We start from the raw sequence: 18,516 nt of genomic DNA, 5'->3' as shown, positions 1-18,516 counted from the left end.
ACTCACTATTTTTGTGCCCGCCCGGTTAGCTCAGTAGGTAGAGCGCTGGTCTACGGATCTCGGGTTCTCTGTGACTATTTGATTAACGACATTCTGTCTGAAATCATTAGTCCTCCACCTCTGATTCATGTGGGGAAGTTGGCAGTTACTTGCGGAGAACAGGTTTGTACTGGTACAGAATCCAGGAACACCGGTTAGGTTAACTGCCCGCCGTTACATGACTGAAATACTGTTGAAAAACAAACACTATTTTTGTAACTTGATAAAAATGTTTGTTTGTTTGTTTTGGGTTTAACGCCGTTTTTCAACAGTATTTCAGTCATGTAACGGCGGGCAGTTAACCTAACCATTTTCCTGGATTCTGTACCAGTACAAACCTGTTCTCCGCAAGTAACTGCCAACTTCCCCACATGAATCAGAGGTGGAGGACTAATGATTTCAGACACAATGTCGTTAATCAAATAGTCACAGAGAACCCGAGATCCGTAGACCAACTTCCCAACATGAATCAGAGGTGGAGGACTAATGATTTCAGACACAATGTCGTTTATCAAATAGTCACGGAGAACATGCGCCCCGCCCGAGGATCGAACTCGCGACCCCGCGATCCGTAGACCGACGCTCTACCTACTGAGCTAAGCGGGCGGGTCTGATAAAAAATTAGCTTGCGTTGAAGTAATATACCACACTTCAATTTACGAAATGTATTAAAATTAGTCGATTTGTTTCTAGAATGCTAGTGACGACGAAGCTGAGCAGATACAAACGGACTCACAGACTAATGAGGTACTTCTTAAACCAGATGAAAGGAAAGGAGGAACAACTCAAGTTTAATAATGAAGTCTTAGTAACCATTTCTATTCAGCAGACGACATTGGACCGTTGTTTTTTATACTATAGTTTAAGTCATGTTGCCAGTGAACTTTCAAATAAGTTCCATTTAATTATATATAACCCCGCCCGCTTAGCTCAGTAGGTAGAGCGTCGGTCTACAGATCGCGGGGTCGCGAGTTCGATCCTCGGGCGGGGCTTATGTTCTCCGTGACTATTTGATAAACGACATTGTGTCTGCAATCATTAGTCCTCCACCTCTGATTCATGTGGGGAAGTTGGCACTTACTTGCGGAGAACAGGTTTGTACTGGTACAGAATCCAGGAACACTGGTAAGGTTAACTGCCCGCCGTTACATGATTGAAATACTGTTGAAAAACGGCGTTAAACCCAAAACAAACAAACAAATAAATTATATATATGTTTTCATTTAAAGGTCCATTACTAAGGGAAAGTGAGTTGGCAATTTTTTTCATAGCCAGTGCATAGACTTCTGCAAGACACTAAATAATGAAGATTGGCAGGTCAAAATTTACAGAAGGTCTTTGGAACTCAAAGAAATGTATGTGTATCATGTTGAAATTTCAATGAATCGACAGAATGACCCCCCAGGTCTTTTTAACTTTCTTCATACTTCATAGAAAAATAATTGTACATATACTGCGATTTATTTCGAATTTCTACATACCAACTTTCATTTTCCAATAAAATGAAATAGTTTCTGTGCTTTTTAAAAGAAATTAAAATGTTCACTTTCCTTAGTATTGGACCTTTAATTCGTGTTAATTCAATATTGTACTAATGAGTTACCAAAAACATTGCAGTTATATCGAACAATATGCTTAAATTACTATTGCACAGAGCCTGCCGGCTTACCTCAATTAGAGGAGTGCAGGTATACTGATCACGCGTATGTTCTTCGGGACGATTTGATAAACGACATTGTGTCTGGAATCATTCCTCCTCCACCACTGATTCATGTAGGGATATTAGCAGTTACTTGCGGAGAACAAGTTTGTACTGTTACAGAATCCAGGAAAACTTGTTAGGTTACCTAACTGAGATACTGTTGAAAACTATTGTTGTACAGTGACATCCAGTATTTATGTAAAATGTATCAGGAAGAGTACAGTAAGTTCAGAAATTGTCTACTATATACGTACATTCTAATTGTGTTACATTTCTTTGAAAGATATATCTCCGGAATATTTATTACAGAATATGCTATTATCATACGGAATGTTTACTACAGGCATGGTTTTGACATTAGTTTAGGATGTAGATCTATTAAACAAAATTTGAATGTGCGCTTGTCCAACCGGAAGCAAATGTAAGAAATTACGACAATATTGCCGACAAACTAAATACCTTTGTATTGGCATTTATAGAATATGGAGAAATCTCTCGTGTGTCCAATTCCTTTAACAAAAGGATATGCTTGAAAGTTCACAAATAAAGGACCTTGATGTGTAGAGATGTCCATAAATAATGGATTTTATTCTGTGGCTATTTTTTTTCTTCTAGAATTATTGCCCTTTCTTAATTTCACAAAATAGGTTGTGCAGGACAGAAAGCTTAAAATGTTAGCACTGATCTTTGTTATGTCAATAGCAGTCCTTAACTTATTTTTATTGTATAGGTTGTCCTTCAAACGTTTAGTCTAGCCTTCTTGTGAAGATGGTCTGTACTAAAAACTTCGCTATTTAAGAGGATGGCGCAGTATGTGGGGGCATCCGTGTCCTCTGGATACATTTCTAGTTTTTCGAAATAAATTGCCGTGCAGTGAAGCCTGTCTGACTAAAATACTGACGTCCGTCTTGCATTTGTGTGACCCTAGTCCTGATACTGCATATAGTGTTATGAATGTTGATTTCGGAATGTTAATTATACATTTACACGGATTATACATTGAGTTAACCCCGAGTGGTAGAAGAGACTGTTAATATATGCTATGCCTAGCAATGTTCGTGTATTGAAATTCTGAGTTTGATATTGATATTTGTTATGTAACATGCACATAAATATATAAATTAATTTTAATAACGCTTTCAGTTTTCCATCAAGTGTGTTATCATCTTGTTTGTTGGAAAAAAACAACAACATCGTATCGTAGATTGTAAGCAGCCGCTTTTTTCAAATCTTGAATACGTGTCACAATGTAAGTCATCTGATTTTACAATTGACCAGAATCAATCTGCGTTAATATTGATATCATAAGTCGATTTTATACAATTATCGACTTTTTCATAGGCTGATATCAGGATTTATCAACCCGAAGAGTTCGGCTCGGTGAATATAACTTTTTGAGGGTTGATAAATCTTGATATCAACCTATGAAAAAGTCAGTAATTGTTTTATTACATGAATAAATGTAAAGTCCGTCTTGTTATTACAACTGTAACTTTAATAAAGAAATAAGGAATAAATTTAGACCAAATCTGGTTGATACTGGTTTTCCAAGCACCTACTTCGATCTATTTTTATTTTCGTACTATTTATAACCCAAGATAAGTCGATATGATATGTACTCATTACTTTTCGAACCGTTTTCAGCCAATCAGAGAAACAACAGAATACAGTCATGTAATAATAAAAATTGCATTACGTTTGACTTTATTGAAATATATCAAAGGAAGCTGATTTGCTTCCCCTATACTTTATTCTGAAAAGTTCTAGTTTCAAGGGTCAGTAAAAGATTTGCATGCTATGGTCTTGCATCTAATACGCATCGATACGGCAACAGCGAATAACAACGACAAGCTCGTCACACTTCTTGCGACGCAACTGCAACATCCTCATGCCGGTTAGATACCTTCAGAAGTATGTCATTCATCAGTTAAGGTAGCCGATCCACAAATAAGGAAGTTCTGTATAACGGTGGTATTAAAATATATCAAATTTTGATGCCTGCTAAGCTCATATTATTTTGGTATCAAAAAAAAAAAAGCGTATTGTTTACTAAAAAAAGAAAATATAAATTACACGACAAAATATGTTATAGTTTTTTTACTTAACAGTCTTCAATAATACTTCAACAGAAATCCAATTATTACAGTGGAAAATTTATCATTTCGCAGTAGCAGTAAAAACAAGACTTTTATGATCCTTGCACATTATTTATGGCTATATTATTCGCTACTTCTTGTTTTGAAGACACCACTCTTTCAAATGATACCAAAAAAATATAGGGATCTAACTTCGAACAAATTTATGCTTGAAAACCTCCGACCATGGCAACAAGAAGTCCTTGACTTGATATCTAATTCCAAAGACCGAGAAGTTATTTGGATTTCAGACACTTGGAAATATAAGGGAAATCTACCCTTGCTACGTTTGTGTCTGCTCAGGTTTAACGTATTTTTTAACAATTTTTCAGTCATATAAACGACGGTGTCTACTTGTAGCAGTGAGCACAACGCCCAACTTTATATGGCTGCCTCACTGCAATATCACGCCGTAGACACGTGACATGATACCCCACACAGTCACATTATACTGACTCCGGGCTGACCAGTCCTAGCACTACCCTCTTAACGCTGAGCGCCAAGCGAGGAAGCTACTAGTACCCTTTTTTACGTCTTTCGTATGACGCGGCTGGGGATCGAACCCACGACCTCCCGCACTCGAAGCGGACGCTGTACCACTAGGCTACTGAGGCGGTTGGTACGTTTGCGGTCACTAGGTTCAACGCAGTCATATTTAATGACTTCAACATAAGAAATAACATGTTCATCATCTTTAACAAAGAGTCACTTGTCAAATTCGACATTGGCCGGGACCGTACGCCACATACTGAGGATGATGCCATTGAAACCCCGAAAGAAAGTCTCAAGTTGTTGGAGCATCTCAAAAATGGATACTGTGTGAGCATCAAATACATGCCTGATTTATTATTCAACATCCTTTGGCTGGCCCATTATCAATCATATATATGCACATCTAACCATTTTACTTACATAAGTATATTACTGTGCTCAAAATTAGGAGCCATTTGAACTTTCTGGAACTCTGACAGTTGGAAGGCGGTGTCCCACTGTGTTCCTTTATTTGTTCGTTTTGTCCTAGTGTGTCTGCTTTGTGCGATTGTGTGTTGGTTGTTTTACTCCGTTTGATTTTAGCTTAGTTTTTTGCACGTAGCTACTTCATGCGAACTTATTAAAGAAAATTACTCAATACAGAACGCAATTCTTTACTTTGGTAGTGCAGTTAAAGCGTGCGCTATATTGAAAAAAGTGACTATATTTAGTCGTGCTGGGAAAGCACGTGTAGCTGATGGGCTCTTGAAATGATACCAATTTACAGGTGTAATGAAACACTAAAGAACAGTGATGATATACAATAGTTATATGTCAACAGTACTTAATATTATCTTTTACTCATGCTAGGGCTCTAACCAGTATAATCTCATAAAAGGTTGCTCAACAACCGATATCTGCTGCAAATCTCACCCGATTAGAAAGCATCATTTAAAATAAAAAATATATTCTTCAACTCAAACAACCACACACAATTTACCTTTAAAAACTGTTTGCTACGGGCAACTGTATATCAGTGAAACTCGGAAGTTGACAAGCACTGCAGTCCTATAACACACCAGTTGCAGAATACGCTGGAACATATTCTTAAAAATGGGATGGGATCAGCTGTATGAATTGCATTCAGTAGATGGGTACTTGATGCTTGACGATTTGAAATCAGATGTTGATGGATTTCATTACTCATTAAAATTTTCGAGTATTTTTCCCCGAACAACTATGAGCTAATATAATAATACAATAGAAAAAGTGGAAACTCAACATGTCACTCAACATGACAAAACGAAAATGTTGCAGTCTGTTTGATTGAGCTTGTTCATGGACGGTAGTGGAATTGAATGCTACCGTCCACGTACTCTAGCTCTGGGTTGAGAGCAGTACTCGACATTTATACATGCTACAAGTACAAAAAAAAAAAACAACAACAAAAAAAAAACAACAATTTAGAGACATCCTTATTATACCCTCAAGGAGGCGTTGGGGACACTTTTCTCTGACACACCAGGTTGTCTTTTCACCATAGGGATGCTTCCCAATGCTACAGTACAGCTGTTTTGCATGATAATTCTCAATATTTCATGTTCAATCCACATTCCCGACATGAAACAGGGATGTCATGTCCTAAGCAGACGGCCAGGCTGTTATATCCAGCCATAAAGATTTACCATCATTGTGAATGCTTATTAGACACTTTACACAGCACTGATAATCAAAAGTAAGAACGTAGCTTTTGAGGTTGCATCTGTATTGGAGAGACTTTATAGTAGATTAGTTTGAAGTATTTTCAGACGTCAGTGAATGGAAGCTTGCATGCACACTGTACATGAAGACATTTAAAGCGTATCTAGTATGAGCAGTGTGTGTTCATCAAGCAGTTACTGCAGCAGCATATCTGACTTAACGGTGTTTATTCAATATTAAAATGACAGCCCACTATTAATAGACTCCATTGATATAAATATGTTCAATTCATTTGATTGTAATGATGAACAAAATATTGTAACATTCAGTCCTTCTGTTTCCACTCAGGAAGGCCTCTTTGGTAAAATATATGTATTAAAAATCCTTTCCACTTTATTTTCATAACGCTTATCAGAATAGTTGTCTCTATGAAACATGGTCAGTAGCACTATTGTAAAATCGTCTTCCATATTTATTCAAATGGTGGCACCGGGCTTTTGAGGGGTCGCTAGCCAATATCTAACAGCTGTTGTCTGTCATGATTGAACAGCTGTGTTGAGTCATACATATATTCAAGGTCAAACAGTAAAAGTCAGGTGTGCGACTTTGGGCCTTGTATAATTTTTGCCTCTTTAAAATTTAGGTCAAGTTTAAAACTGGTTTAGCCGAGATCAAACTCAAGGTCACTGTGTTAAAACAGAAAAGGTAGAAGCTCCACAGGTTAACCATAGAAAAAACATATAAGCAATGTAGAAGCTTCATTTTCAAACACCCGTGGAAAAGGATGTACAGGCGGCAGACAGGCCGCTGGTTGGCGGCATACACTAAAGCTGTCTGCTGTTTAACTTCCGCATTTCTTATCCATGTGTTTACCAAACTTGGTCACAGTGTTTAAAGGCTTTATATTTTTGATGGTTTTGGTTTTGTTTGTGTGTTTGTTTTGGGTTTAACGCCGTTTTTCAACAGTATTTCAGTTATGTAACGGTGGTTTTGGTAACCAGTCGGATCGTTTCAAACGTTCCGGAGTTATGGGCATTGAATTACTAAAACTTGCAAAATAAATGAGTGTCTGGTCTCTGACTTGAGTAGTTCTTATCCAATATTCACCATTCTTGGTCACAATGTTATTGGCATTACATCTCAGATAACTTTCATAACCTGCCGGATTCTCAAGTTGTTCTTAGTTATTGTCCTCGAAATACTTAAAAAAGCAAATATTTACAGTGTTCGCTTAATAACTGAAGCAGTTCTTATCCAATATTAATCAAACTTAGTAAATATGTTCATGGCCTTTTACAAACTTAGAATGTTTTAAGGGGCATATCTTGGCTAAAAAAAACAAAGAAAAATATCAAACAGGGAGCGCCACGCACCAAAAGCGCAGCCTCCTCAAAACGAACCCCCCAGCACGCAAACGCGTGCACCACACACACACTCAAAGCTTACACATCAGGACAAAACGAACACACACACACACACACCCAAAGCTAACACATAAGGACAAGACGAGAATAAGCATACACACAAAGTCAACACACAAGGACAAAACAACAAACAACGGAACACAGTGGGGCACCGCCTTGGAACGGTCAGTGGCAAAAACACCACTGGGGAGTTTAAACCGGTTTATGGTGCGCACCCAACCTCACTCTTACCCCCACCATGTTCCAAAGACATGGGACAGTGTAAATAAAAGTAATCCCCTCCAGGTGAATCTCTAACACACGTAATGGAAACAAAAAGGCATGGCTTGTAAAACACAAAAATGTTCGTGTATAAATATATAAAAAGCAAACCTTAAGAACCAAAAACGTTTGTACTCGATGCCTTTTCAGAAGACAGAGCAACAAGAGAAACACCCTTAAGGGCCCGACGAAACAGGCCAGAAGACAAATATCAAAACAGTTCAGTCCTGGTAGGATTTAAAAACTGCTCATCATAGAGTCCTCCCCCTCTTCCGTCAGACGCAATCAAAGAGGGAAGCGTAGTGTCCAACTGTAAACGGGTTGAACACTAAACATGCGGTATGTCTCAAAACCATGTGGATAGTCCTTGGGGTTATGGCCTTTGAATTACTCCAGTTTGAGAAAGTTCACAACTAGTCTGCTTAGTGAGTACATTGTTTTAAAAGTCAAATGTAATTGCTGTGACGGGCATATACTGTGACAAGTCTCCCAACTTCGTAAACTTTGTTAAACGTTTGTCTGTTTGAAATCTGTGTCAAAACTGGATTATCTAGTTGGAGAAATTAGGTAAATAGGTCTGAACATTGTTAGCACTAATTTGGTCACACTTTTTTGAGCCTGCTTTTCTCTTCATCAGAACTAGTCAAATCAGATATTAGGTTATCTGGTGTAAGAACTAAGTAAAGTGAGTGACTCGACGAGTCTTCTTGTTTTTGTTTTTTTTCTTTTAAGACTCTTGTCCCATCACCCTTCACTGTACACGTTGGTGCCAAATTATTTGAAATTCCTTCTATAAAAGTGCCCACCAGCTTAACTCAGTATGGAGAGCGCGGATCTACAGATCGCGGGGTCGCGAGTTCGATCCTCGGGCTTGGTGTATGTTCTCCGTGACGATTTGATAACAGATATTCTAACTGAAATCATTCGTCCTCCACCTTTGATTCTTATAGGGAAGTTGTCAGTTACTTGCAGAGAACAGGTTTGTACTGGTACAGAATCCAAGAGCATTGGTTACTGCCCGTCGTTACATTCTGAAATATTGTTTAAAATGGCGTTAAACCTAAGACAAAGCAGTGTGTGGGTTTTAAACCTATATTACTCGGCAGAACTTTGTTACTTCATAAACAGTTACCCTCTAGCCTGATATTCCCATCTGAGAGCACAACAAGTAAAATAAACGTATTATAGAGGTAAGTTATTGTAAACAGCTACGAGGTTCTTATAAACACAGTTCTATATTTTAGGGAGATATTTTTTGACAATGAAAGCGACATCAAAGTTTAGAAGTACAAACTGTCATGCAGGTTCGATTAATACTTTACAATTACACTGACAATTAATCATGATGTGATATCTGAATAATCTAAAATGAAGCTGTGGGCGGTGTTATTTGGTGATACACGATACCAATTAAATTAGTATAATAATAGCAATGTTCGAATGACGTCAAATCATAACGTCAGAAAATGGTGATGTTATAATCAAATGCGCGCGGTACTCAAGACAAGGTATGTCAAAGGCATAGGTATTTCATACAATTATGAATTACAACGGCTCCAAAAGAATTAATGAAGTGATTCTATTTGGGCTTTAATTATGTATACGTATCCTGATTCAAATTAATTACAATAACGCCCTTGGGATGTTAAAAACATTTTAGGCATGTTGTATTTATTCAGATCTGTCTGCGTAGATGATATTTGCTATGGCAAAACCATTGCGTATTTCAAAACCTGGCTCATATTCATTTAATTAATTGAAATCAATCTAGTTTATGTCAAACGTTAGTGTCGTTAATTTTCATTTTAAAATATAATGATCATTGTGGACTTTTGACTTTTTAAAATCATTTTCAATGTAGATGAGACGGAGAACATGATTACACACTACATGATATTACATGTGTCAGCCATATTCTCCATCAATTTGTGAACCCTGTGCTGGGCGGTAAAGTGATGGAAACTCAAAATATTTCACCAAGGAAACGTTTACTTCAAGCAAAGAACCTTTTAAATAGAATTGTACAACATAAAGCATTATTTTTACATGCATGTTTTATATTATTAAGTTAAAAAAGTGACAAAATTTACATAGATGAGTAATTACACGGAGTTATATTGTAGATTATTTACTAATGTCCCTCTTGATTGTATATATTGTTGAGTAATAGTTAATAAAATTTGTATTTAATGTGTTTTAGGTGCAAACTAGAAGATACTTTTGTAGAAAAGCGCATGTCTCCCAGGAGCGAAAGTCAAAGAGACACTGAAGGTTGGCTGCAAGAAGGAACATCTACTTGGCATGTCAAATCATCCCACTAAGTTTCAACATTGTGGGCCTAGTAGTTCTCAAGTTATGAATTGGAAATCGTTTTCCATGTTCAGACCCTGTGACCTTGACCTTTGATAGTGTGACCCCAAAATCAATTGTGGTCATCTACTCAGATTGTCCAATCATCCTATTAAGTTTCAACATTCTGAGTAAAGTGGTTCTCAAGGTGTTTTTTACGTTAAGCCCTCTGTGACCCTAAAACAGTAGGGATCATCTACTCTGTTAGTCTTATCACCCATGAAGTTTTAAGGTTCTAAGTAAAATGGTTAACTTATTGACCGGAAATGGATTTCCATGTTATGTCAACTGTGACCTTGACCTTTAATAGAGTGACCCTGAAATCTATAGGGGTCATCTCTGCATGTCCAATCACCCCATGAAATTTCTACATTCTAGGTCAAGTGGTTCTCAAGTTATTGAACGGAAATGGCTTTCCATGTTCAGGTCCCTGTGATCTTTAACAGTGACCCCAAAATCAACAGAAGTCATCTACTTTGCATGTCAAATTATCCTATTAAGTTTCAACATTCTGGGTCATGTAATTGATTGGAAAATTTTTTCTATGTTCAGCCCCCTGTAACCTTTGATGGAGTGACCCCAAATACAATAGGGGTCATCTACTCTGTAAGTCCTATCACCCTATAAAGTTTGAAGGGTTCTCAAGTTATTGACCGGAAATTGATTTCCATTTTCTGTCCGCTGTGGAATTGACCTTTAATAGAGTGAGCCCAAAATCAATTGGGGTCATCTAATCTGCATGTCCAATCATCCTATTAAGTTTCAACACTCTGGGATAAGTAATTCACAAGGTGTTTTCTACGTTTAGCCCTTTGTGACCTTGACCTTCGATGGAGTGACCCCCAAAATATAGGGGTCGTCTACTCTTAAGTCCTATCACCTTTTGAAGTTTCGGGTCAAGTGGTTCTCAAGTTATTGGTCGGAAATAGTTTTTCAAGTCTTGGTCCCTTTGACCTTGACCTTTAACAGAGTGACACCAAAAACAATAGGGGCCATTTACTCTGTGTGACCAATCACCCTATGAAGTTTCAACATTCTGGGTCAAGTGGTTCTCAAGTTATTGATCGGAAATGGTTTTCCGTGTTCAGGCCCCTGTAGCCTTGACCTTTGACGGAGTAATCCCAAAAACAATATTGGTCGTTTACTCCATGATCCCTGCTACCCTATGAAGTTTGAAGTTTCTGGGTCAAATGGTTCTCCAGTTATTGATCGAAAATAGAGTTACGGACGGACAGTGCAATAACAATGTCTCCCCCACTCTGGGGAGACATAATTAAAGTAAATCCTATATTGTTCCTGTGTTAAACCTGGCATTGGAATCATCCAGATAAATATTATGATCAAGTTTCATGAAGATAGGGTCAGAAATGTGGCATCTTCAGTGTTATCAAGCTTTTCCTTTGATTTGAGTGGTGACCCCACATAAATCATCTTCAAACTTGGCCTAGGACCCATCAAGATAAACATTCTTACCACGTTTCATGAAGACTGGATCATAAATTTGGTTCCAAGAGTGTTAAGCTTTTCCATTGATCTGTACAGTGACCTAGTTTTTGACCCCACATGACTTAGCGTGGAGATCATCAAGATAAGAATTCTACGCAAGTTTACGTAAAATCAAGACATAAATGAGACCTTTATATGATTAAAAGGGCAAAAACAGAAAATTATGCACCTTTCAGGGGCAATAACTCTAAAATCCATGAGGAATCTCCCAGGTTTTTGCAAGGATTCAAGATCTTATTGTGACTTAAGTTGTGTGTAAGTGTGACTAAAATCAAATGTAAAATGTCACTTTTATCCTGTTCACAAGGTAAACATAAATTTATTAATGCTCTTTCAGGGGTCAATCAGGGCCGTAACTCCGTAACCTATGATTGGATCTGATGGATTTATCATGAAATCCAAGATTTATTGTGTTAAAGATAATATATTTTGCAAGTCTGTATTACATCAAACCATAAATGAAGTCTCTCTATGGCCACAAAAGCCAAAATAGTAAAATTTGGCCGTTTAAAGACATATCGCACAGTTTTCTATATGTATATAGGTCAACATTTTCCTATGGACAGAATTTCTTTGAACTTTGTGCATTGACTGAGAATCAAGTTTAAAACGAAATATGTATTAAAAGCATAGGTGCCAAATCTTGATTTTTCAGTATTTTGCGAACTTAAAGAGGAGATAATTCATGACAAAGGCTGGGACCGATGATTCGTTTTATTGCATATTTCTGTTTTTGATTTGATTCTCTGGCAGTAAACAGTTTAAAGAAGAAATTCTGATCGTAAGAAAATTTTGCCCCATGACAATAAAAAACACTGGCAAATGTCACTGTCTTGTAAGCTGTACGGCCGTAAATGTTTAGACACTTCCAAGATGGCGGACGCTGAAAGTCAACACAGGTAGGTGTTTCAGTTTTTCATTGATAACATGTTTTCTTCAACACTTAACGGCCACACTTATAGCAAGTGATAGCGGAATAACATGTCCCTCCTCGGCATTATCTAAAAGCTTGTTGATTTCATTGTTTCTCGAATTATATTGACGCAAAATGTGCCAATTTGATGAAATTAAAATCGAATCGAGGAACGCACATTATTTTCGGTCGTATCTTATTCAATAATCATATCTGTTTGAATATTTCTGTGGTATTTTGAAGCTTTTTACCGGTTCTTTACGATGGTAATGCTTGATTTTACGAAACATATCTTGAAATATCAAAATTTTTACGATTTTTAAATTGTCAATACAGCGGCGTAGACTATACCAACATATTCACGCTGAGCGGTGTAGACACGGATTTTTTTGTGAACGGTTTATTCATAGAATTAAGCGAAAAAAACTGAACGGTGTAGATACAAGTTAATTTCGTCTATGCTAAAAATGCCACTTAAAAATATATGTAAATTAACTACGGTTCCGTGATCCTAGCCTCCGAGTATAGGATAAAGGAAGTTCCGACGGTATACTAAGACAACTCTAAACCGGCAGCAAGACGACCGAAAGGACAGAAAATTACCTTCACTTTCCAGAAAAATGTTATCTGGCACTACGGTTTTAGTTTAACAACCGTTTAACCCTAACCCATACTAACCCTGACCTAGTTTTGACCCCTAAATATCATAAAAATTAACACTGACCAAGTTTCATGAAGATACAGTCATAAATGAGGAGGCCTCTAGATCTCATTGTTAACAAGCTTTACCTTTGATTTGAACTGGCGACCAAGTTTTTGACCCCGCGTAACCAAGACCGGAACCTGACCTTAAAATCATGAAATTAACATGCTGACCAAATTTCATTAGGATATGGTTATATATGTTATCTCTAGCGTTAACTAGCATTTCCTTTAATTTGACCTGGTGATCTAGTTTTTGATCCCACATGACCTAGCTTCAAACTTGACCTAAAGACCATCAAGATGAACATTCTGCCCAAGTTTCACGAAGATACAGTCATAAATGTTGCCTCTAGAGTGTTAACAAGCTTTTCCTTAGATTTGATCTGGTGACCTAGTTTTTGACCCTAAATGATCCAGTATCAAACTCATCAAATGTTTTCTTGAGAGAAAGTTTCCGACCTAGTTTAAGCAAGATTGGATAGAATTTTGACCTCTAAAGTGTTAACAAGCTTTTCCTTTGATCTGACCTGGTGACCTAATTTTTGACCCCAAATGACCCAATACTGAACTCGTCCCAGATCTTATCAAGAGTAAAGTTCCATTAAGATTGGGCCAAAATTGTGACCTCTGGAATGTTAACAGTCCAATTGTTGATGACGGACATAGGGTGATCACTTTGTGATCAGGTGAGCTAAAAACAAAAGGGAAATAATAACAAGTGATGACAGAGTGATATTGGCGCCCACCATTGAACCATTTTTGAATGTTCCAAATTTCAAGACTAACTCAAGGTCAAAGTTCATTTCGGTAAACAAAACTGTGCATGTGGTCCATATTTTAAAGCTGTAGCTTGAGAAATGTGAAAGAAGGTCTCAGATTAATTTCAGTCAAAGTTCATTTTGACTGCAGCAAAGAAATCCCTTTAATTATCACAATCTAATTTGAAATTACCACAAACCGATTTTAGGCCCAATATAAACAAATACATTTTATATAAATGGCAATCGTCATGGAACAATGCTTCATTCAATAAACTTCATGATATTAAACCTACTCTAGCGGAATGGCACCAAGGGAACAGATCTGTTCACAGGAAAGAAGTTGTTCTTTCTCGCAGTCGAATAGGTCATACCCGTTTAACTCATTCTTATCTTTTGAATAAAGACCAACCCGAATGTGTACCGTGTCAAACACCGCTAACTATCTAACATGTTTTAATCGACTGTGTGGACTTTGCTCCACAACGCAGTACATATGACGTTCAATCTTTGAAAGAGTTATTTGAAAAAGTTTCAGTCGGAAATATTTTATCGTTTGCAACTGATATTTTAACGCATACTTATATACATAACTGATTTTAGATATGCTTTACATTTTTACATAAATGATTTAAGATATATTTTTAAATTATACATAATGTGCTTTACATTTTACGTAAATGATTTTAGATATGCTTAACCCGTTTACAGTTGGACACTACGCTTCCCTCTTTGATTGTGTCTGACGGAAGAGGGGGAGGACTCTATGATAAGCAGTTTATAAATCCTACCAGGACTGAACTGTTTTGATATTTGTCTTCTGGCCTGTTTCGTCGGGCCCTTAAGGGTGTTTCTCTTGTTGCTCTGTCTTCTGAAAAGGCATTGAGTACATACGTTTTTGGTTCTTAAGGTTTGCTTTTTATATATTTATACACGAGCATTTTTGTGTTTTACATGCCATGCCTTTTTGTTTCCATTACGTGTGTTAGAGATTCACATGGAGGGCATTACTTTTATTTACACTGTCCCGTGTCTTTGGAACATGGTGGGGGTAAGAGTGAGGTTGGGTGCGCACCATAAACCGGTTTAAGCTCCCCAGTGGTGTTTTTGCCACTGACCGTTCCAAGGCGGTGCCCCACTGTGTTCCTGTGTTTGTTCGTTTTGTCCTGATGTGTTGGCTTTTTGTGTGTGTGTTCCTTTGTTTGTTCGTTTTGTCCTAATGTTGGCTGTGCGTGTGTGTGTGTTTGTGGTGCACGCGTCTGCGTGCTGTGGGTTTCGTTTTGAGGAGGCTGCGTTTTTGGTGCGTGGCATTCCGTTTGATATTTGTCTTTGTTTTTTTTTACATTTTTACATAAATGGTTTAAGGTATTCTTAACAATATGACTTCTTCTCGGCGAAATGCTTTATTCAATAAACTTCATGATATTAAACCTACTCTAGGGGAATAGCACCAAGGGAAAAGATCTGTTCGCAGGGAGGAAGTTGTTTTTCTCATTTGATTCATTCTTATCTTTTGAATAAAGAATTTCAACCCAAATGTGTACCATGTCAAACACCGCTAACTATTAAACATATTCTAATCGATTGTGTGGACTTGTCCTACAACGCAGTACATACTATAACGTTAAAACTTTGAGTTAATTGAAAAAGTTTTAGTCGGAAATATTTTATCGTTTTTAAAGCAGATAGGAATTTATCAAAATATCTGACTTTTCATATTTTTATTCACATCTTTCGCAATATTATTATGTTTGCAGCGGATATTTTAACACATACATTTTTACATAAATGATTTTAAATATGCTTTACATTTTTACACAATTTGCTTTACAGCTCCCCAGTGGTGTTTTTGCCACTGACCGTTCCAAGGCGGTGACCCACTGTGTTCCTTTGTTTGTTCGTTTCGTCTTATGTGTTGGCTTTGTGTGCGTGTGTGTTGTTCGTTTTGTCCTTATGTGTTGGCTTTGGATGTGTGTGCATATGTGTGTGTGGTGCGCGCATCTGCGTGCTGGGGGTTTCGTTTTGGGGAGGCTGCGTTTTTGGTGCGTGGCATTCCCTGTTTGATATTTTTCTTTGTTTTTACATTTTTACATGGGTGATTTTAGATATGCGTTACATCTTTACATGGTGATTTAAGGTATGCTTTGCAACTGGCGTTTTCAATGTAGCTTCTTCTCGGCGATATATGACCATTTTGTGTCGATTCGCCGTAAAAACCAACTCACTCACTCTCGGCGATATATGACCATTTTGTGTCGAATCTCCGTAAACCCAACTCACTCCTCCCTTGAGCCAACATGGCTGGCTCATAAGTTCTGCACATCGTATTGATAAGGTGATCATTTGACCTAAGTTTGATGAAAATCCTTCAAGGAGTTTAGGAGATACAGAGTGGACACAAAATGGAAGGCTCAAACCTTTGACCCTAAGTTGTGACCTTGAGCGGGCATGGCTGACTTATAAGTTTTGCACATTGTTTTGATGAGGTGATCATTTGACCCAAGTTTTATAAAATTCCTTCAAAGGGGTTTAGGAGATATAAAGCGGACACAAAATGGAAGGCTCAAACCTTTGACCTTGGGCCGACAAGGCTGACTCATAAGTTCTGCACATTGTCTTGATGAGGTGATCATTTGACCCACGTTTCATGAAAATCCTTCAAGGGGTTTAGGAGATACGGAGCGGACACAAAAGTGTTACGGATAGACGGATGGAGACCATTCCTATAACCCTCACCACTTGTGGCGAGGGATTAACAAAAGGCATGCCATGTAAAACAAAAATGCTCGTGTATAAATTAATAAAAACCTTAAGAACCAAAATCGTGTGTAGTTAATGTCTTTGCAGAAGACAGAGCAACAAGAGAAACACCCTTACTAATGTTTGCAGATCAAATTGCCCTTTCGCCTTTTCTTAAATCGATAGCCTTGTACCTTTACGTCAAAAAGCAGCGATTCTGAAGCTATTTTTGGATCTCGTCTATACAGGTAACTCCGCCTTTCCGATACGAGTAAAAATACTGAATGAACTTGTTTACACAGGCTGCATGACCGAGAAATGATGATTTAAATACTGTTGCAACGGGTGTTTAACCGGATTGTAACAGATGTAGAGGCTACTAGATCTAATCTTATTTAACATTTAAACGAATCTTGCCACAATGCACACTACATTTAGGTATCTTGGATGTGAAAAAAGACACCCTCTTATACATTAAAGGCCTTTTTCTGCCTAAATTTCAGTACCTTTTGCTGCAGACTTTTCTTTTAGATAATACCTCGTGTTTAGTTTTCACAATAATTATAAAACGTGACTGACTCGAGTTGTTGGATCCGCTCATCGTTGATTGAAAGGCATAAATTCGATTCCCGGAACAAACCATGCCTCTTTTATTGAAAACAATCAGTAATTTCTTACGGAATATGTGAGTCTTAGTCTAACTAATTTGACGCGATCCTGGGAAACAGTTACGAGTAGTTTTCTCCACTCGAAAGAAACTGTCATCGCTAGATTTAGGTTTAATTGCTGATTTTGTTGCGAATATGAGATACATTCAAATAAAACTTACATGTATCAAAAGGTAATCCAAATAATTGTACCCAAGAGTTGAATATCGTTATATTTTTTGACTGGTTGATATCACCTTTAGGTAGAAAACGTAATATATAAAAACATTCGGTCTACCCGAGGTCTCATATTTAGACTAATCAAAAGGGGGATTCAATTTCTCATTAAATGTAAAAGTTATCATAATTCCCCTTAACACGATTAACGTTACATATAATGTGCAAGCGATAAAACCATTAACTTTACACGACGGTGTACCGTTATTTATCCTCAATTATTTTTGTCTTTTTAGAGTGACCGTAACAAATATTCAACAAACTAAACGTCGAATTATTTTGACTTATGTGAGTCTGTAACTGGTTCTTTCCATGAATGCAGACAAGGCTTGCTGGGGGTTTCGTTTTGAGGAGGCTACGTTTTTGGTGCGTGGCATTCCCTGTTTGATATTTTTCTTTGTTTTTTATCAACTGCCTGTATGTAAATAACTGAAATAGTGTTTAAACGACTTCAAATAAATAGTAGATAAATTCACATAGAGGTACAAGCTAAACCCAACCAAAAAATAAAATAAAAAACTAAATCTATAATCAAGGCGTTAGATTTGCGTTGGTTAAGCTATGGAAGACTCTGCAGAAGTTTGAATATCAAATAAATCAGTTTTATGGATATGACAATTAGATCTGCAACCGCCTAGGTAGCCTAGTGGTAGAGCGTCCGCTTAAAGTGCGGGGTTCAATCCCCGGCCGCGTCATACCAAAGACGAAAAAAATGGTACTAGTAGCTTCCCCGCTTGGCGCTCAGCATTAAGAGGATAGTGCTAGGACTGATCAGCCCGGTGTCAGTATTATGTGACTGGGTGGGGTATCATGCCACGTGTCTACGGCGTGATATTCCAGTGAGGCAGCACTATAAAGCTGGACATTGTGCTCACTGCTGCAAGTAGACACCGTCGTTTATATGACTGAAAAATTGTTGAGAAAGACGT

At 37.5% G+C, this 18,516-nt stretch overlaps 1 protein-coding gene across 2 annotated transcripts in view; it reads left to right on the top strand.

The window, feature by feature from the left end:
• Positions 1 to 18,516, top strand: part of LOC128555600 (glutamate receptor ionotropic, kainate glr-3-like) — a 72,064-nt gene that overhangs the window by 21,750 nt on the left and 31,798 nt on the right. The window contains exon 7 of one of the 2 annotated variants that reach the window (XM_053538389.1): positions 733 to 975. The exons of the other annotated variant lie outside the window; for it this stretch is intronic. Coding sequence (XP_053394364.1) covers positions 733 to 834 — 102 coding nt within the window. The 3' untranslated portion in view covers positions 835 to 975. Of the gene's footprint in view, positions 1 to 732; positions 976 to 18,516 lie in introns of those variants that run through there. 2 annotated transcript variants of the gene reach the window in all.

Source organism: Mercenaria mercenaria, chromosome 1 (genome assembly GCF_021730395.1).
Source record: "Mercenaria mercenaria strain notata chromosome 1, MADL_Memer_1, whole genome shotgun sequence".
Lineage (NCBI taxonomy): Eukaryota > Metazoa > Mollusca > Bivalvia > Venerida > Veneridae > Mercenaria > Mercenaria mercenaria.
The sequence above is the reverse complement of the archived record's forward strand: the minus strand, read 5'-3'. Positions and strand labels throughout refer to the sequence as shown.